The 21,852-nt window shown below is 46.9% G+C and overlaps 1 protein-coding gene across 3 annotated transcripts in view; it reads right to left on the minus strand.

Moving 5' to 3' along the window:
- Positions 1-21,852, minus strand: part of SIM2 (SIM bHLH transcription factor 2) — a 98,547-nt gene that overhangs the window by 8,821 nt on the left and 67,874 nt on the right. For all 3 annotated transcript variants that reach the window (XM_074996297.1, XM_074996278.1, XM_074996288.1), the window contains exons 8-10: positions 18,277-18,424; positions 16,224-16,392; positions 8,367-8,775 (exon numbers count right to left, since the gene is read on the minus strand). In XM_074996297.1, the coding sequence (XP_074852398.1) occupies positions 8,367-8,775; positions 16,224-16,392; positions 18,277-18,424 (726 nt within the window). The remainder of the gene's footprint in view (positions 1-8,366; positions 8,776-16,223; positions 16,393-18,276; positions 18,425-21,852) is intronic.

Here is a 21,852-nt window from a genome sequence, read left to right on the forward strand (position 1 = left end):
GCACCAACACAAATATGCTGTATAATGCATCTGCTGAAGCTGTCCTATGCCAACAGGCAAGCTTTCTCCTGTCAGCATAATTCACCTCCACTAAGGTGGGAGAAGTTATGTCATTGAGAGAGTATCTCCCTCCAACATAGTGCAGATATAGACAGGTATTTTTCAAACCCAAGAGGAACGTAAGCTGCATTGATGTAAACACCAGTGTCTCAATGGACGTAAGCGTGACTTACGTTAAGTGACTTCTGGAAAAACCCATGGGATTTTTCAAAAATTTTACCCAACATCTTACAAGGTATGGCTACACTGCAGCTAGGATGTGCTTCCCAGGGCAGGCAGAAATGGGATGTTTGCTTTTGAGCTTTCACATTAAAAATAGCAGGCTCACTGAGTAGCCATTCCTGTGTCCTAGAGATCTGAGTGGGTTTGTACTCAGGCAGCTAGCACAGGCTTCTGCCTCAGTTATCTCCCACTACACTTATATTTTTAACAGGCTAGCTTTAATAGGGTATCTGTCTACCCATGCTAGGAAGGGAAGCACACTGCCCGCCATAGTGCAGGCATATCCTTACTTAGGAGTTCACCCTGTAGTCATTCTGGACATCCATACAGCTAAACTATTTGCAGCCCTGTTACAGACACTAGTGAAAGTCATCAACTACACACAATTTCCACTGATTTTAGTGGAAGATGCAGCAAAAAACTAATACAGGAATTTGGTCCAACACGCAGGACTTAATTTTTGAAGACTAAGTAAAAGGAGCAACTATCTTTTTTGTAAATTTCCCACTAAATAGTGTATAAACTTTAACAGACAAAATGACACCTTATTTCACAAGCAATTACGTTTTAATTCTCATAACGTGTCTGGTCTTCACAGTGAAGTTTACTGGTATAATCACAGTGCAGTAGTTTGTGTGCTAGGATTCCTTGTGTGGACACTCTTATTGTAGAATGCACATGGGTTTCTGCAACTGAATTTATGATGCTAGGAAGCAGCACAGTAAAGACTCAAGTCATGCAAGGGTTGCGTCTCTGCAAACCCCCTCGCCCCCACCGGTACTCAAATTTTCGTTCAAGTCGAGGGGAGATGTGAACAAGGCTGCCCCCTGGTTCCTGGCTTCCCTGGGTTTGCACGAGCTGGGAACCTGCAGGGTGGGTTCAGTTTCTTGGCTTCCAGAGTGGCAGGGAGTCGGGAACTAAGGGGCAGCCTGGTTCCATCGCCCCACTGCCTGCAGGACCCAGGAAACTGATCTGTTGGTCAGAGGCAGCAGTCACGTTAACCTGAGACGTGCTCAACTTGACTGTGTGTATCTCAAGGGTTTATTGTACACTGGTATGTATAGTTATGCCAGTTAATTTCTCTGTGTAACTGGGACCTAACATACACACCTGCCATCTTTACTGCAGTTAGGAGCAGAGTTTTTAGCTCCTGTCCCTATTTTCCTCTATCAGCAGAAGCCCCATTTTCTTAATAGAACCCTTCTTTCATTCAAACAAGACCACTTTGTCACAAATTAGGCATTCAGTTTTAAAGACCGAGGGATTAGCCAGCATCATAAGAATTACACAAACCAAACGTGTACCTTTCCCATGTTATCTATTAAATTCTGTTGTGGGCGACAGCGTGCTGTTACATGTTGGCCCTTCCTGTGTTTGGAATAGTAACAGAGAGGGTGCCGTGCTAGTCTATACACTATCAAAACAAAAAGCAGTCAAGTAGCACTTTAAAGACTAGCAAAATAGCTTATTAGGTGAGCTTTCGTGGGACAGACCCACTTCTTCAGACCATATCCAGATCAGAACAGACTCAATATTTAAGACACAGAGAACCAAAAACAGTAAGCGAGGAGGACAAATCAGAAAAAGATAATCAAGGTGAGCAAATCAGAGAGTGGACCGGTGGGGGGGGAGGTCAAGAATTAGATTGAGCCAAGTATGCAGATGAGCCCCTATAGTGACTCAGAAAGTTCACATCCCGATTTAAACCATGTGTTAATGTTCCAAATTTGAATATAAATGTCAATTCGTCCGTTTCCCTTTCTACAAAGGAGCGATAATTTCATTTCAGTAACACGCATACCTTGAGGTCATTGACAGAGTGGCCCATTCCATTAAAATGTTGACTAACTGGTTTGTGGATCTGGAGTGTTTTAATGTCTCCATGCCTGTTCTCTCCCACAGACAACCTCCCAACCTCATGAGGATCCTCACTAACAGCCACAGTCTATACCCCAGGAACACCAGTCCTGGAACCTTTCCCTGCAACAAAGCCTGCTGCCAGCTTTGTCCACATATCTTCTCTGGAAATACCATCACTGGACCTAACCAGGTTACTCACAGAATCACGGGCACTTTCTCATGCTCCTCTACTAACATCATATATGCCATCGTGTGTCAACAATGCCCAGATGCTTTGTATATTGGACAGATTTCTAACTCCCTTAGACAAAGGGTCAACGGGCACAAAACAGACATTAAAACACTCCAGATCCACAAACCAGTTAGTCAACATTTTAATGGAATGGGCCATTCTGTCAATGACCTCAAGGTATGCGTGTTACTGAAAAGAAATTATCGCTCCTTTGTAGAAAGGGAAACAGACGAATTGACATTTATATTCAAATTCGGAACATTAACACATGGTTTAAATCGGGATGTGAACCTTCTGAGTCACTATAGGGGCTCGTCTGCATACTTAACTCAATCTAATTCTTGATCTTCCCTCCCACCCCTCCACTCTCTGATTTGCCCACCTTGATTATCTTTTTCTGATTTGTCCTCCTTGCTTACTGTTTTTGGTTCTCTGTGTCTTAAATATTGAGTCTGCTCTGGTCTGGCTATGGTCTGAAGAAGTGGGTCTGTCCCACGAAAGCTCACCTAATAAACCTATTTTGCTGGTCTTTAAAGTGCTACTTGACTGCTTTGTGTTTAGAATATGTATTCAATGTAAAGCTAAACATTAAGTTACCCCCCTGCTTGTAAAGCAACATCTAGGTTGTCACCACTTTATAAATAATAAATGCAGTGACAATCTAGATGTTGCTTTACAAGTAGGGAGGTAAGTGCAACGTGTTTAGCTTTACATTAAATCCATATTCCGAGCTGTCTCTGGAGCAGCAAAGCACAAAACCTGTTTGGTCACATACATGGTAGCTTTTGTTTGCTCTGTCTCAAAACATTATTGGAACTAGGCTAGAATTAGCCCCATGTCTCTGCTGAAGAACTCCAAGTCACCCTAGTGGAGGCTTCTCGTGGGATTGCCTCCAGTGGAAAATTTAGTGGTTGAAAGCAAATTCAGAGCACCCTGCTGCCACAGGAAGTAGTTTACACCAGGACTGCTTCAGCCACTGTTATCAAAACCGGTGCAGCACATCTACCTACCTCAGACACACACTGAAAACCCTCTAAAATGTTTACAGCTCGTTCACCAGAGCTGAACTGTATATAATAGAAGCTTAGAGCCAGATCTTGGCTCATTTCCTGTCAACTCTTTTTTCCCCAGTGGGACTGAGTTCTCCCAGTGGGTATGGCAGACAGTTTGGGACAGGTGAGACAGAGGATGGTGCACAATTAACATTGAATGTTACCATAAAAGGCCATAATGGCTTTGCAGAAGGGCCCTTGTACTGGCAGCTGTTCACAATGACCTACATGAGCAAAAGTGAGTATCTTCCATTCTGCATTATGTCTCCACTAATCCTCACAAACTGGCTGCACTCAAAAGATTTGAAAGGAACACTGGGGGCGACTGACAGAAGCACCTTACCTCTGGTATCAAGAATAACTTGGCTGGATTTCAGCATTAGCTGTTCTTGTTTTAAACACTGCCCCCTTTTAAAACTGAACCTGGTGCGACTCACTTCTTGCTCCTCCTCTTTCTTTTGCTCTCTGGGGCATTTCTCTCCTCTTATGGACCACTCTGAGGAAGACAATCTTCCCACCTTGAGCTGGTGGGGCAGATTAGAAAAGTACAGTCAATGCCCAGATGGCCTTCAATATGCAAGAAGCACCTGCAGTCAGATATTTTATTCTCAGTGTGCCTAACTCACTCTCGCTCCGCCAGCATGAAAGGCTCTGAAGCTGATAGACACAGCTGTCCTCAGTCTTCACACTGCTGCACTCCAATTCAGAGCATGGAATACCAGAACGAAAGGAACCTGCAGCCATCCTAAGCCAAGCAGACTCTGCCTTCTGTCCATGGTCATTTCCAGCTGAAGGGACATGAAGTATGCCATCAATGATGCAGCAATCTTGGCCGCAGAGAAGTCTCTGTTATAGCCTAGAGGCCTAAAACAGTGCTTCTTTTTAAGGAGAGCATTACCTCAGGCTAGTACACTGGGAATTATCACGATGGTACAGGTTTCTTATATTCTAATGAGTACCTAGTGTCTCGAGCTCCCAGGCAAAAGAAAAATGGGATCAGCCCCCAACAACCAACACAGGCATATGGCTGTGGGTGATTACTTCATCAGCTACATTGCCCAGACACTGAAGGCTGCAGATGACATAGTAGTTGGAGAAGTCTTTAGGAACAAATGTTGATTTCTTGAGGACTGCATTTTTCAAAGTGTTTGGTAAGTGTATTTTATTGAAGAAGCCATTGGTTATATTTCCATTATTAACAGTGGTAGGTGTTCGCTCATTTTTACTATGCAAGGAGGACATGGATCTGTTCCACAGATGTGGGTCTTGATAACTTTCAGGCTATTTGACATTTGTTGTAGTGGGCTGGATAACACAACGTGGTCAGGGCTGAAATTTCCTGTCCCATTTGGCTCCTTACATAGCAAATATTGCAGAGAGTGCACCTCTCTGGCTGAAGACCTGGTCATGTTCTCTGAAAGGGTTTCTTTCAGCTGGACAGCTGAAGAGACCTTAACATGAGTTTATGGGAGCGCGCCATCTGATTTATGGACAGCTTGGTGTGCTACACGCTTTTCCAGAGCTTTGATGGCTTGGTCTAATGACTCTTAAGATCTCCGACCTCTCCAAAACAAAGTAGAATTCGTACTGAAAAACACGTTTTCAGCCACAAACTTTTTGGCAGATTCCTCTATGGAAGTGGCGTGTTTTGCTGCAACAGCCAGGACCTCAAACCCTGTTGCCAGATATCGTATTTGGCTTTCCACTGCACCACAGTTAATACCACTAAGATCCTCCCTCCTTAGAGTTGACTCACTCTCACCAATCCAGTGAAGCAACAGAAGAAGCAATAGCTGAAAGTGTGGGCAAGATCAGACACTCCTTTCCTTCCCATCCATTCCAGTCTAAGGATGGGGTCCCTTACAGGGATCCAGGCCTCCTGCTTATCAGTAGCAACAAGGCTGATTCTGATTACAAAGATGGCAGATTGTGGAGGAAAGGGTAGAAATAAAGGCCCCAATGAGCTCAAAAGGCTCCATTCCTAACTCCCATCAAGCTTTTCTGTGAGACACATGAGTGATCTCTAATCTGGCCTGAATTTACAGTTCCTGCTCCCCACCCATTTTATTCCTAAATGTTGCAATTTCACTAGCAATACATGAGTCCCAGAATGGATTCACTTTCCAAAAGCATTTTTCATCTGGTGACCAATTTCCAATTTTTTTTGAAAACTTTTCTTTCTTCAGGAGCATTCCCACATTTTTTGCCTTATGCTATAGAAACACATTTCCTAAACTGAGAAATTCTTGGGTCTAATTCTCTAATTCTCTTCACTGTGAAGAAGATAGCAAGTGTGCACATATTATGAAGCTAAAGAATATCAGTATGTGCATACACAACACTGTTTCACATAGGTCTCCTTAACAGCCACAATATTTTGTACTCTTCTTGACTTGCATATACCTATTAGAAGCCTATGTGCGTGTACCAGTTTATCAAAGGCAATACATTTGTCTGAAGTCATATTCAATATAAAACCTTTTCGATTGGGCAAATTTTGGTGACCACAGTCTATTCTGCATACATTTTCCGATCTCTCTAATCCAAAAAAGAGCAAATAAAAAGGGTGAAAACAAAAAAGATTTCCACCTATTAAAAAGACCTTGATTTAGAAATGTTTATACATAGAGCCCTAACAAATTCACGGTCATGAAAAATGCTATACAGACCATGAGCTCTCATCTTCCCCCATGAAATCTTGTCTTTTGCGTGTGCTTTTACCCTATACAATACAGATTTCATGGGAGAGACCAACGATTAGCAAACTGGGGGACATCTCCCAAAAGGAAGATGTGGAGGGGAGGGGAGGGATTGCAAAGGTATTTGGGGCCAGGGGAGTAGGAGGGTCATGGTATTACCACATTTACTTCTGTGCTACCTTCAGAGCTGGACAGAAGGAGAGTGGCTGTTGGCCGAGCACCCATCTGAAGACAGGTCCCTGCCAACAACAGTGTAAAAGTAAGGCTAGCAACCCCCACGCAAACATATAGTAACCTTGAACCCCTTTCCCCTACACCTCCCTTTTGGGTCTGGACCCCTACAACTAAAACACTGCAAACTTTTAGAGTTAAGTATCTGAAATCATGAAATGTATTATTTAAGAAAAAACTGTGAATTTGATAGAATTCTGGTTTTCTACCCCTTCCTCTCCAACAAAGAGTGTGTCTTCTATATCATAATTCTGTGTCCATCTAATGACTTAAAAGCAGAGAGAAAAGCTTAGCTGATTTCAGTACTCCTGTGGTTAGCTGTTCCTGTTATAACATAAGCTTACTCTCAGCACTTGAAATTTTTCTTTGGAGATAATAGCTTCATTTCCTGCATGCAGATTTATCCATGTGTCTTTGATTTAACTCCTCAAGGTGAACATTTTTGTCTAAAAGGATATTTGCTGCATCTTTTTTGAGGCCAAAATAGTTCCTAGGACATCTCTCATTTTTATTCTGGAAATAAATATTCTTTTCACACCAGTTGAGGAAGGTACTTTTGTCATGTGCAAATCCACACCATTCGTCAGAGGAGTCTGGCAAAACCTTAGATGCTCAGAAAATCTATTGAAATTGAACAAAGCAATATGGAACACTTTCTCTACTCTTCACCTAAAATACAAAGGAAAAAAGTCTTCCACAGCTGCCACTGCCAGGCACATTTGTAATTGCGCATTGGATACGTGCAAAATCTCAGGAACCAAGATACAGAAAGTCTTCAAGGCTCAGTCATTAAAGAACATGCCAATAACTTGGTCAGAGATTGTCCTGGCCTCCAGAGAAGAGATGTGCAAGGCTGCAGATGTTACCAGATACCCAGTTTTGTCAGGCACAATAAGATCAATCTTCAAGCATTTGCAGACCATTTTTTCAGAGCAGGGTGCCACAGTCAATGGTGCCCAAGTGATTTTAACTCCTGTGATGTCCTGGGATCATTAAAAACTTGTGATTCTACCTACCCTTTCCCCTCCCCCCACTCACTGTTTCCCATCAGAGGGAGACACTCCAGAGAGAGCAAAGTGGAAAACTTTTTTCTTCCAGAAATGTCTCTGCTAATCAGTCCTAACTAGTGGTCTTCCGTTGATCCATATTTTTGTGCAGGCTTCCATTACCACGGGGGGTGGGGGGATTCTGCAAAGTGATGTATACAATTAACCACTGAGTAAAGAAATATTTCAAACCTATTTCTCACAAGGAGAGGACTGATTTTTTTTCTTTTTTTTTTTTTTTTTTTGCATTTAATGTTTCCTAAAGTATTGGAAGTACGCTCCTTGTGGGTTGTCTAGTAGAAGAGGCCAACATCCAGTGTGTTCCTTTCAAAGCAGTTGAGCTGCCCCAATCTTTGTAGAGAGATGGTACAAGGCTACCACTGCTCAAAGAAAGTTAGTAAGCAATAAAATTTCCAACTGACTTCAAGCCTAAAACCACTTACCTTTACCATAATAATTACTATATCTAGTAAAAGTAAACACTTTAAAAAAGATACATTTTTAAAAAGGCTGTCTTCCCATTTGTATTTGTACAATCATGCCTGTATTTTGGCTTCTGCATTTGAGGCATAGGTGCAGATCTGAGAACTTCCACTTCTTTCTGATTATTCTGGCATAATTTGAACCTGCATTTTTGCATCTGCAAACTAACTCTGCATAATGACTTGTAGGAGTTGAGCCTGTAAAAGGAAACTTAAGTATTGGTTTTGTGAAAATGTACTCACAAATGGCTTTTTAAAAGAACTGACATCCTGGAACTAAACAACATTCCTAATCATACGTTCAAAGGGGAAAAAAAGTCTATCCAAATGTCATGACAGTGTACCTTAAAAACATATTGAATGTTAAACCCACAGATACATTTTTCTGTGTTTAATAAACACATTGTATTTCATATTTACAACATACACATCACAACATCTTCCAAATGCTATGCAGCTTCTTTTATTTAAAAACCACTCACCTTCATAAGTCTGTGCAAGATTATGTCGTGCAATACTGACTGGCTGATCGGGAAGATTTTTAGACGGCGACTGGCTGGTAGGTACTAAAGAGTTGGCATAATGCCACTGGCGCTCTCCACTTGTCTGCAGCGTACTCAAGAAAAAATGAGCCACTTCACAAGGTGATCCTTGAGACGGCCCAAATTTAGCAGGCAGCATTTGTTTTTTGCTACTGAAGACATGAGACTCTACAGGGAAGTGTCCATAATGGTAAGAGAGAGGCAAACTGTACGAAGGGGCGTACAAAAGTTCACTGTTTTCTGAAGGGAAGTTCTGTTCTTGGATGGTGCCAGTGTTCATGGTAGGGCTGGGTCTCCAGCTTCCAACCTGGCCACATTCCAGTTTGTCTGTTTGGAATGAGCTGTATTGCTGAAAAATAAAAGCGTTCAACTGTAACTCACCAGGGTCGTGGCTTACAGCCCTGCCACCTGGAACTGTGACCTCATTAATCTCACCAGCTAAGTAGGGTTGGGGAGGATCAATACTTGGACTGGAAATTTGCAAGGAAAACTGGTGATCCATAAAGTGGTGTCAACAAAAACGGGAAGTCCTGTGGCACCTTATAGACTAAGAGAAAGTGGTGTCAGTGACTTAGTAAATGGAATTCTTCCCTGTAAGTCAGCAGCGAGTAAATGTTCTCCCACAAAGGCACTGAATTAGTGGATATGATGAATGTGAAACACAGCAGCTGCCCACATTTTATTACAAACTCCATATGACTTTTCACAAGAGTTGGGGCACTAATCCTAGTGTTCAGTCAGAAGTCCTACTTGGATAATTATGCATGGCTAAAATTCTCCATTTTTAACTTGACATAATTTAGGACATGGTGTAAGAAATATTGTAAATCAAATGCTACGCTCTGTCTAAAACATGGCTGCATTTCAAAGGCAGGTTTGCATCTCTCTGGAGATCTTTCAGGACGAAAGCTGATATGTAAATGTCATACAACACTGGTATGTCATTGACTAAAGATAGTAGCAGTTTTGTTGTAACAAAAATAATTTCAGCACAGCCTGTCATCCTATTGGCAAGGAATAATGTTGGGTAGTAAAAGTTTTTGGTCAATAGACATCAAAGGATGTAATTCTGTTGTTATGAAGAACAGGAAGTCTTGGTTAAATGACCTATGGTGTCATTTATTTATGTTAAAAATATTTATGTATTAATATGGGAAGCTTTGAAAAGTTGGCAAGTTAAGATCTAACCTCTCTGTATCAGTTAAACACCACATCACACACTTCCCACAAATGTTTGACTGGCTTCCAGTTCAATAAAGTATCAATGTTAGTTTTTCCCCATTTCTGATCAACAGTAATATACAGCATTTATCATCTTTAGATCTCAAAGTGCTGTTAAAAATGAGATCAGTAGTCTTATTCCCCATTTTACAGACTGAAACTGAGGCATGGAGAGGCTAAGTGACTCGCCCCAGGTCACCCAGCAGGCCAGGAATTCAACCTTGCTCTTCTAAATCACAAGTCAGCATCCTATCCACTAGGCTACCTTCTAGTGCATGAGGAAATTGCCAACATTCGTTTGGAACCAGACCCTTGGTTAGCAAAACTGGTGTATTTTTATACCAGCTCAAATAAACTATACAGCATCTGTTCTCTGAGTTTGTGGGTTTTTTTTTTCAAAAAGAGAAAACACCTTAGTTTTTCTAACTAAGCTGAATACCTAATATCCAAAAACTTTAATATTTGAATGATACCCTGTGATGGAGTGGGGGGGGGGTGCATGTGTGAGTCAGGTTGGATGTCCGAGGCAAGCAGCAGCTCCCAGTGGCTAAGGATGACCCTGGGGCTACAACTGGCAGATAACACCTCTGCCTGAACAAAGAGCAGGGAGGAGCTGAGCTGGGTTTTGAATCGGGGGCGGCAGTTAGAGGCGAGGAGAAGGGAGAGCTGGAAGGCAGCCAGCCGGAGGAGGGGAAAGCTACACCCCAGAGGGGCACCCCTCGGGGTCTTCCCCCCAGGACAGGTTGGAAGGACTGTCTCTGGCTGCTATGCTGTTGCTTCTGTGAGAAACTGGACATCTGTTGCCTAATAAACCTGCTGTTGTACCTGCTGAGTGAGAGTCACTCCTGCCAGCGGACGGGGTGCAGTGCAGGGGGACCCCTGAACTCCATCACACTGGTGTCAGGAGTGGGATGCACTGCACCCACGGATGAGCTCCCAGCAGTGGCTGACTGAGCACCAGAGAAGGAAGGAGTCTCACAAGAGTCAGAGGGGGAACAGAGCCATTCCTGCAGCTGCTGCTGGTGAGTGGATACCCCGGGAAATAGCGGGGAGATGGATTATACCCAACTCCTGAAGGCAGAGCTAGCAGGGCTGTGCAGAGAGAGGGGCCTGACCGTGGGGAAGGCGACCAAGGCCCAGCTCATTGCACAGCTGGAAGAGAATGACCGATCCGGGGGGGCAGAGCCTGTCCCGGCAGAAAGTGGCCGGTCAGCCTCGGGAAGCATTTCGGATTCTCCGACAGGAGCAGGGGCTCGACGCCGTCCGACAGACGCGGTGCCCGCCAGGTCGCGCTCAGCTAGCGGTGGTCCATCGCGGGCAGAGTCCCCCGCCGCAGAGCTGAGACGGCTGGAACTCGAGGTGAAATTAAAGGAACTGGAGCACCAGGAACGGGAAAGAGAGCGTGAGCATGAGCGACAGGAACGAGAAAGAGAGCGTGAGCGCCAGGAACGGGAAAGAGAGCGTGAGCACGAGCGCCAGGAACGAGAAAGAGAGCGTGAGCACGAGTGCCAGCTACAAGAGAGACAGCGGGAGGAGAGAGAGCGAGAGCGGGAGCATGAGCAAACCATGGCAGAGGCGAGACGCCAAGAGGCCCCAGCTGCGGTAAGCGGGGAGAGGGCCAGACGGCTCGGGGTGGCCAGTCACTTGGAGACGCGTGTGCTGGCCCAGTGTCAGGACACAGGGGACATGGACGAGTTCCTTACCGCCTTCGAGCGAGCCTGTGAGTTGCATGAGGTTCCCCCAGATGAGTGGCTCCGGCACCTCACCCCCTTGCTGGGCCGGAAGGGTGCAGCGGTGCTCAGCCAGCTGGTGGGGCTGCAGCCTGGGGACTATGAACGGTTCAAACAGGCCCTGCTGCATAAGTTCGGGCTGACTCCGGAGATGTACAAGAAGAAGTTCCAGGAGGCGCAGAAGAGGCCAGAGGAAACCCACGTAGATACAACCGCCCGCCTGAAGCAATACTACCAGAAGTGGGCATTCGGAATGGGAGTCCAGTCCGTAGAGGACCTGATCGAGCTGGCGGTCGTGGAGCGATTCTACGAGATGTGCGCACCTGACCTGAGGGTGTGGCTCGTGGACCGGAAGCCGGGGGACTCACATGATGCAGGGAAACTGGCAGATGACTTCACAAACAGCCGGGCCAGGTTTGAAAGTGAGCCCCACAAGGAGAGGGAGTCTCGGAGAGAGAGGGAGTCCCGGAGGGAGAGGGAGTCCTGGAGAAACCGAGAATCTCAGAGAGACCGGTCCCTAACTGTACGACAGAGGGGACCACCTCTTGGGCAAGCCCAGGAAAGAGGGGCCAGCCACCCACCCCCCAAAGAGCCAAACAGAGCCCGGACAGAGCAGCCGGCCCGAGGGACACAACCAGACCCAGGCTGTTACCACTGTGGGCGAAAGGGGCATAGAGCAGCCCAGTGCCCCAGGCTCCCAGACAGGTTGAGCAGGCCGGGGGGTCATGGAGTCAACTGGGTGGGGTCCCAGAAGTCAGAGGGGCTGGCGGCCAAGGCGGGTGGTGCTGACAATGGGCACTCGGATTGGGCCGAATCCGCCCCACAGACCAGCTCCTCTGGGGGGCCAAATGCTCAGAGGCCAGTTTACAGAGTGGGGGCAGCGCTACCTCTGTGGAGCAAGTGTCTAAAACACCTCGAGGTAGACGGGAAAAAGGTCACGGGGTTCTGGGACACAGGCGCTGACGTGACGCTGGCCCGACCCGGGGTGGTGGCACCGGGCTGCATAATACCCGATTCCCACCTGACGATAACAGGAATTGATGGGACCCCTTTCAAGGTGCCCATGGCGAGGGTGCACCTGAAATGGGGGAAGAAGGAAGGCCCCAAGGAAGTGGGCGTGCACAGCCATTTGCCGGCAGATGTACTGATGGGGGCTGACCTGGAGAACTGGCAAGGTGAACGCCCTCGTGCCCTGGTCCTGACCCGTAGCCAAAGAAAACGAGGGGTGCGCTCCCCAGATTCAGGGGTACAGGCCCAGCCAAAGCCACAGGGGCCAACCCTGAGAGAAAGGGGGCCCCCAAAAACCAGATCTCACAGGCCAGGGATGCTGGAGCCAGGCAGGGATGGGGAAGTAGCCTCCGCTCCTGCCCGAGCGGAAGAATTCCAGGCAGAGCAGCAGAGAGACCCCTCCTTGCAGAAGCTGAGGGAACTGGCCAGTCTCAGCCCAGCTCCGCAGCTGGGGGAGGGCTGCAGGGAGAGATTCCTGTGGGAAAAGGGATTCCTGTACCGGGAATGGGCTCCCAGACGCAAAGCGGAGCCATGGAAGGTCCAGAGGCAACTGGTGGTTCCCCAAAAGTACCGGCGCAGGCTGCTGTACCTAGCCCATGATGTCCCGCTCGCAGGACACCAGGGGATCCACCGCACCAGGAGAAGGTTGTTACAGAACTTTTTCTGGCCAGGGATCTTTGCAGCTGTCCGTCTGTATTGCCTGTCCTGCGATCCCTGCCAGAGGATGGGGAAGAGCCGGGACAAGGGGAAAGCTGCCTTGAGGCCACTGCCCATCATAGAGGAGCCTTTCCAGAAAGTGGCTATAGACATAGTGGGCCCCTTCAGCAAGGCAACGCGTTCGGGGAAGAAATATATTTTGGTAGTGGTAGATTTTGCCACGCGATACCCAGAAGCAGTGGCCTTGACCTCTATCGACGCTGACACCGTGGCAGATGCACTGCTGTCCATTTTCAGCAGAGTGGGGTTCCCCAAGGAGGTCCTCACAGATCAGGGGTCCAACTTCATGTCGGCCCTACTGCAAAGCTTGTGGGACAAGTGTGGGGTCCGGCACACCTGGGCCACAGCCTACCACCCGCAGACCAATGGGCTGGTGGAGAGGTTCAATGGGACTCTGAAGCAGATGCTGAGAACCTTCATGAATCAATACCCCCATGACTGGGACAAGTACTTACCCCACCTGCTGTTTGCATACAGGGAGGTGCCCCAGGAATCCACGGGGTTCTCCCCGTTTGAGCTGCTGTATGGAAGGAGGGTACGGGGACCCTTGGACTTGCTCAGAGAAGAGTGGGAGGGGACGGCCTCCCCTGAAGGGGAGTCAGTGGTACAGTATGTACTGACCTTCCGGGAAAAACTCACCGAGCTCATGGGCCTGGCCAGGGAGAACCTCTCCATGGCCCAAAGGAAGCAAAAGGTCTGGTATGACCGTAACGCCAGGGCCCGAGCCTATGCCACCGGGGATCAAGTGATGGTCCTTATACCTGTGCGGCGGAACAAGCTGCAAGCGGCCTGGGATGGGCCCTTCAAGGTCGTCAAACAGCTAAATGACGTGAATTATGTGGTGGAACTGTCGAACCGGGCCCACAGCCACCGGGTCTATCATGTGAACATGATGAAACCTTACTGGGACAGGCAGAACTTGGTGCTGGCCGTGTGCAGACACTGGGAGGGGAAGGGGGAAGATCCCTTGGTGGATTTACTCACAAGGACTGGAGCCGGCTCCTTGCTGGAGTCTATTCCCCTCTCAGACCAGCTGACCCCTGCCCAGCAGACGGAGATCAAGGAGGTGCTGCATTCGCATCAACAGCTGTTCTCGGACAGACCCGGACGCACTGACCTGGCTGTCCACCGAATAGAGACAGGCACCCACGCCCCTATCAAGTGTGTGCCATTCAGAGCCACAGGGAGGACGGCTCAGGACATAGAGCGGGAGGTTGAAGACATGCTGGCTCTGGGGGTGATCCAACCCTCGTCCAGCCCCTGGGCCTCTCCCGTGGTGTTAGTCCCTAAAAAAGATGGGTCTGTTCGGTTTTGTGTGGACTATCGCAAGCTTAACGCCATCACTGTCTCGGACGCCTACCCCATGCCCAGGCCTGATGACCTTTTGGACAAGCTGGGGGGAGCCCGTTACCTCACCACCATAGACCTCACCAAGGGGTACTGGCAAGTGCCATTAGACCAAGATGCCCGGCTGAAGTCGGCTTTCATCACTCCTGTGGGGCTCTACGAGTTCTTGGTCCTGCCCTTCGGCCTCAAGGGGGCACCCGCTACCTTCCAGTGTCTGGTGGACCAGCTACTGAAGGGGATGGAGAGCTTTGCCCTGGCTTACATGGATGACATTTGCATCTTCAGCCAGACGTGGGAGGACCATGTGTCCCAGGTCAAGCAGGTGCTGGACCGACTCCAGAAGGCTGGTCTGACTATCAAGGCAGGGAAGTGCAAGGTGGGAATGGCTGAGGTGACCTACCTGGGCCACAAGGTGGGCAGCGGCTGCTTAAAGCCAGAGCCAGCTAAAGTGGAGGCTGTCAGAGATTGGCCAACACCCCAGACTAAGAAGCAGGTCCAGGCCTTCATTGGGATGGCGGGGTACTACCGGAGGTTTGTGCCCCACTTTAGCTCCATCGCAGCCCCCCTCACGGAGCTGTGTAAAAAGGGAAAGCCTGACAAGGTGGGTTGGACCGAGCAGTGCCAAGAGGCCCTCTGCGCGCTGAAGGAGGCTCTGGTCAGGGCCCCAGTGCTGGCAAATCCAGACTTCAACAAGCCCTTCCTGGTGTTCACCGATGCCTCGGACGTGGGGCTGGGGGCGGTGCTAATGCAGGTGACTGACAAAGGGGAGAAACACCCCATTGTGTACCTGAGTAAGAAGCTGCTGCCCCGGGAGCAGAACTATGCGGCCATAGAGAAGGAATGTCTGGCCATGGTGGGGGCGCTGGGGAAGCTGCAGCCGTACCTGTTTGGACGGCGTTTCACCGTGTACACCGATCACTCACCCCTGACCTGGCTGCATCACATGAAAGGGGCCAACGCCAAGCTCCTGCGGTGGAGTCTGCTCCTGCAGGACTACGACATGGAGGTGGTCCACGTCAAGGGGAGCAACAACACCATAGCCGATGCCCTGTCACGCAGGGAGGGCCCCGAACTTCCCCAGGTCACTGGCTAAGTGACCCCGCTCAGTGCGGTCTGGTAGGGGGGAGAGATGTGATGGAGTGGGGGGGGTGCATGTGTGAGTCAGGCTGGATGTCCGAGGCAAGCAGCAGCTCCCAGTGGCTAAGGATGACCCTGGGGCTACAACTGGCAGATAACACCTCTGCCTGAACAAAGAGCAGGGAGGAGCTGAGCGGGGTTTTGAATCGGGGGCGGCAGTTAGAGGCGAGGAGAAGGGAGAGCTGGAAGGCAGCCAGCCGGAGGAGGGGAAAGCTACACCCCAGAGGGGCACCCCTCGGGGTCTTCCCCCCAGGACAGGTTGGAAGGACTGTCTCTGGCTGCTATGCTGTTGCTTCTGTGAGAAACTGGACATCTGTTGCCTAATAAACCTGCTGTTGTACCTGCTGAGTGAGAGTCACTCCTGCCAGCGGACGGGGTGCAGTGCAGGGGGACCCCTGAACTCCATCACATACCCAAATAACCCTTAAGCCTCTCCCTCCTCCGTGCTGTGTTTTCTCCATTCTACTTTGCCATTTATATATGGTGGCCTTCTCATCGCCCCAAGAAAGGACAAGCCTTGAAATTCAAGAGATTTTTTTTTGCACCGTTCTGCTATTAGGAGGTAAACCTCATGATGGCCAAACTACTTCCACAAATTCCTTATGTACTTGAAGTTGGCTGTTAGTAAAAGCATTACCTGTTGCGGATAGGGTGTCATTCTGAGTTTTGCCTTCATTTTATTACTTTTGGGTTTTGCTACTTTCCTTGTTTCCTGTGAGGTAGACATTGAGTTTCTGCATGAAAACTGTGACTTAGAAATGGTAAACTGGTCCAGTGATAACTGAAGTTCCTTGTACTCAACATCTCTGAAAAAGAATGATTATGATAGATTAAATACTTTAATGTATTGTACAAATGAAAAAAGCCCACATTTGCAAATATTTAGCTTCACAGTGTTTTCATTACTATCCATTCAAACTATTCACTTCTTCTGTAGTGGTAGGTGGGGGACTTGATGGGGGAGATGAGTCATAAGGTTTGCATCTAGTCCCCCAAAAGTGAGTTGTAAATATTTCTTTAGGAACAGAGTTACAACCCTGGTACTAAACATCCCTAACATCTGAGCTTATGCTCTCTCAACTCTTTTTTAAAGCCATTCTCATGGCACTTTGCCTTGGAGACCACTGAGAGTGCTGCTGTGGAGCAGATGTAACAGCAGGGCAAAGACCAGTTTGGTGTCCACCAGTCATCCTACAAATGAGTTCATCTGTTCCCTGACACATCCGAATACTGATACACAGGAGAGGTAAGGGAACCAAGGTCGTTCTTCTGCCACTAGGATATGCTAAAGCCAGGCCACACAATCACTGGGGGTGGGGGGTAATTTGGTTTCATGGTGAAGTCTTTTCTTTTCTTAGATTTATCTGTTCACTCTATACAGCAAACTTTTAGACAATATTTTTTTTAGAAAATCGTATGCAAAACAATAGGGATCTTTAAACTGTGGGACTTCTGTATTGTTGGTTGGTATGCTAGCTTGTTTCTCCATGTATTGCTGAAGTTCTGATTCTTTATAGAATCCATGCCTTTTAGTCTTACCAAACATTTCAATGGAGGAAAGTGATGGTATAGTAGGAATGCTGAAAATCAGCAATCTAAAACCCGCTATAGTATATAGCTAGAACTTCACAGGAAATGACAGTGTTTCCAGTTAAAAAAATGTTACAGCAAATACACAGTGTACCTCCCCGGCCCAGCACCCTCAGGACCTAAGCAGTCCTGAACAAGGGAAATTGCCGGACCATGGAGGTCAAGCCTCCAGGGCCACGAGCCTACTGGCCAGGCTCCTTTCCTGGACACTGCTCTGCTCCCTGCCCCCATGCTGCCAGGGGGAGGAGGGTTCCACTCCTGGCTGGATCCCCCACTTGCAGAGCTCCACTCCCTGCCTACCAGCCTGGTTCTCCATTGTAGGGCTGCCAGCACAGCTCTCTGCTTCTGGTGGGACGCCCCACCATCAATCCCCAGCAGGGCTACACTCCCAGTCAACCAGCCAGACTGGCTCAGTACCACTGAGGCTTTCTGGTCCAGAAACATCCATTGCCCTACTGGACCCCGGGTGTTGCCAGACCAGAGAGTGGTGCACCAGAGAGCTTCAACCTGTAATTGACAGAGTAACTAGAAAAAAAAATTCTTCTCCTCTCATTCTGTAGTTAGGACTCATTCATGTCCAGAGAATGATGTAAAATTCTGCCTACAGGCCTTGCAACAGTTGCAAAATATATATATAGTTGAGCACTAACTAGCTGTATGACCCTTGGCAAGTGATTTAATCTCTCTGTGCCCGGGTTTCCTGCTTGAAAAAATGGGCATATTACTTTCTTTCTCCCATCCTTTGTTTTGTCTAGTTCCACTGTAAACGCTTCAGGGCAAAAACCATGTCCAGAATATACAGGTTCTGATCTCAGTTACACCCTCTAGGCTCCACTGTAACCCACTTAATTACCAGTAATGTGACATGCAATCCTTCAGGATGCTAGTTAGTAGTGTGTAGAAGTAAGTCATTTTCACCCAGTAGGCCATCTATACAATCTCTTACGCTAAGTGAAAGATGGGGAGCGATACATGGCTGTGGACTGTATACATATAAGATGATACCAGAAGGTTATACAATAAACTTGGATAAATGATTAAATTAGTAATCCATTAAGTACTGATAAATGTGTTTAATGGTACAAAATATTTTGACTTACGTAAGGACATAATTGACACTCACTATGCAGTGAGGCCGTGATGAACGGCTGTTATGCACAATGGTAGCATAACTCTGTACCCAAACCCAGCCTCCATGCTTGGACAGTAGTCGATAGTACTTGGTTGTGACTTGGCCTTTCACCAACACTGTGAACATAATGCAAAGAGTATTTCACATTGTTTGACCTTGTGACCAGCTCCTACAGTGATTTATTTGAAAGAGGAAAAGCAAGGAAACTTGCCTCTATAAACTCTGAAATTCCCTGCAAACACCACACTCCCCTGAAAAGTTGCTTTGAATTTTGCAGTGTTGTCCATAAATACTGTATTACAGCCTATTTACCTTCATCTTCTCCCTATCCCCCAATTTATTCTGCAGTCCTCCCCTATCAAAATAGCAATGTATGGAAGTCCAATAACCACTACCACCTTTGGACTGTCTCTTTTTTTTTTAAAGGGATGATAAGTAGGATCCAAAAATATGTGAAAAGAGAAGGAGAACTGCATTTACTTTTAATTTTACCAAAGTATTTGGAAACATTTGCAATTGATTGATTGAAGCATGATTGGGCATCTGTAATGTATTTTGGCTGCATTTCTATTTCCCCTCTGGAAAGTAAATTGTGTATTTTGAAGACTGGGCTTATTTTTTTAACATGACAAATTTAAAATACTGTTATTTTGTCCTTTTCTTAAACATACAAATAAAGAGCCATCTGGGGAAGCAAATCTGTTACTGGAGAGTTTTTACTGGAGGTGTAAATCCCCTAAACACCCTGTTTGGCTTCTCTGTGAAGGGGTATGCTAAAATTGGAGCTTGGGTACAAACGCCAAATATTTAGTCTGGCTCCTTCTCCAGAGATCTCTCTGGTTCAGTGCCAGAAGTTTAACTAATACTTCACAACAAGGCAATAACTTCAGCCCTGGAACATTCTTCCATGACCCTGAAGGGCTCACTGGGACACTCCACCTCGCTCCTTTTCCACACAACCAAATATTTGTTTTCAGTTGAGGAAAAAAGACAGTATGTGATGTTCAAATGCTCCAGTTTAGCCAGCAGCAGCGGCTCACGGTAGGCTTGCATGATACACTGAACTGGATGGTAAACCCCCACATCAGGGGTCTGCAACCTCTGGCTCCAGAGCCCCATCTGGCTCCTTATGGACTTCTTTGTGGCTCCCGACACTATGATTGCAAAGTAAAAAAAATTAAAATAATAAAAAAAAAAGCCCTCCTGATTATTTTTGGTCAACAGTGAATGTGTAAAAGCCCAACAGTGAACAATTCATGTCTAATGAACACAGTATGTGAGCTTGAATCGTTAGATAACTCTCCCTAGCATCCTCCAGAGAGAGAGAGAGGGGGTTCTGGAGTGAAAGTCACAAAGACAATGGTACTAATATACACAAGTAAAGTGTGAAGAAATAGAATATGTAAAAAGTTTGTGAATGTTCTACAGCAAACATGTATTGTATTACGAATGTGCACTGTTCTTATAATGGGGGTTGCAAAAATTATGGTCTGACTTTATTTATTAAGGACTATCTCGTATTCACATATATTGCAGCTCTTGACTTACTGAATTATTGAATTTTTTACCAAACTGGAAAAAATGGCTCTTCTTGATATTTTGTTTGCCGACCCCTACCCCAGATGGCACTAAGTAGATTTTCAATGCAGGATCAGGCCAATAAAAGCAATAAATACATTTCTGCTTTAATCCGGTGGTAGTGAAGAAAAAGACCACTTAAAATAAAACGTATGGATGCATCTGATTCTTGTATCAGAAGGGCAGCAGTGTTAGTTTGTATCCACAAAAACAAGAAGTCATCCTAGGGTACCTTATAGACTAACAGATTATTTGCAGCATAAGCTTTTGCAGGCGAAGACCCGCTTTGTCAGACGCACGTGACAAAGCGGATCTTCGCCTACAAAAGCTTGTGCTACAAATCATGTTAGTCTATAAGGTGCCACGGGACGTCTCACTGTTTCTGACTCTTGCATTCACAGACAAGTCATTTTGATAGAGATACATCCAGTAGTAGGACTGGAATAGAACACCCATAGTACTTCTCTTTACCATTTGGCAATTAAGGACATGGTTTTCAGTCTTCAGAATTTTGTTTTTGTCATTCTGACAGATGCCACAGTGAGTTGCAAATACAGCAGACACCCAATTTCTATATAGGAACGGGGTGGGGTACAAGTTGGGATTGGGTGGGAGAGGGACCCTGCTGCTTTCAAGTCCCTTGGTCCCGGCTGCACCTGACTTCCTGCTTCTGTGAGTGGCAGGGAGCAGCAGCCTGACTCCAATCTTCCCTCTGCTTGCAGGAGCTGGGCAACTGGCCAGTGCTGCTGAGGGAACCTGAGAGCCAGGAGCAGTGGAGAGCCCAGAGCCAGACACAGCAACATTGGTCAATTTCCCGGCTCCCCACCACTCATGATTTCGACTCATGGTATTGCAAGAAATGCATAAGTCGCAATAATGCAATCTGAGGGTCTCCTGTACCTGCTTAGAGAGCCTGATGTACTATACTTGAGCTAGAACTTTGGGTTAAATGAGCCATGGAAAGATCAGAACATCCCTAAAGTTTCAGTATGCAGGTTGTTTCACATTAGAAACCTCTCATTTATGTAACTGATAACTCATTAAGCCTTTCTTCAAACCCCATCATCCTTGCCTGAGTTCCTTAGGAAATCCTCTCAAAACTGACCTTCTGGCTCTGAGGTCAGTGCCTGCTCCACTAATAGTGCATGGTCACTCTGAAGATACCAAGATAAACAGCAGCAATGACAGGGTAACCAGGACTTCAGTATGACAGATGTAATGCTGTTCACTTCTTTTGTCTCAAAGTCCCTTTTTAGTCATCTGCCTTTTTATTACCATGGACGGCGAGCCTGTTTCTCTAAAATGTGGATTAACCCTAAGCTCAACACATTAATTCCAAGATTATGGTCTTGGATAAAACAAATTTTGCTGTTTGAGGCTTTGGTGTCAAAACACTGATGAATGCTAGTCTAGCTCTGTGATGTTGCTGATCAGAGTTGTCCAGTTAAATCTCTGTGCACCATGCTTACCTATGCTCTAAAGAACCCAAAGCCTCATCTAATAATGCTCTCACTTTGGCCTTGATAAGCAGAGTGAGAAAACGAGAGAGAGAGAGAGAGAGAGCGCGCGCGCGCGCACTTGTCAATGGGCTCTTAGTGTGCCAACGGTGAGGTGCTATGGCTATGCTTCCAGCCGGGGTGGCATCTCAGCTTGTGGAGATGTGGTCATGCTATTGCTCATCAAGCTAAGAGACCAAGAATAAAAATGGCGCCGCGGGGACAGGTGGGGCTTGCCGCACCATGTAGGTGGCTATCCAGCACAGACACTAAGCATGCACTCCAGGACTATAACTGCACAAGAGGGTTTTGGCGACAAAACTCATGGAGTATCGCTGCATTAAAAATGTGTTTTGCCCCACTCAGTGCAACGCTCAGGTAAGAGACCTGCTTCAAGCCATCTGTTAGGTGGACACTTTCTTGCTGACTGCAGCCAAGCGAGCAAAAGCAGTGTGAGCTGCAGAGCAAGG

The sequence above is a fragment of the Carettochelys insculpta genome, chromosome 1, assembly GCF_033958435.1.
Source record: "Carettochelys insculpta isolate YL-2023 chromosome 1, ASM3395843v1, whole genome shotgun sequence".
NCBI classification, from domain to species: domain Eukaryota; kingdom Metazoa; phylum Chordata; order Testudines; family Carettochelyidae; genus Carettochelys; species Carettochelys insculpta.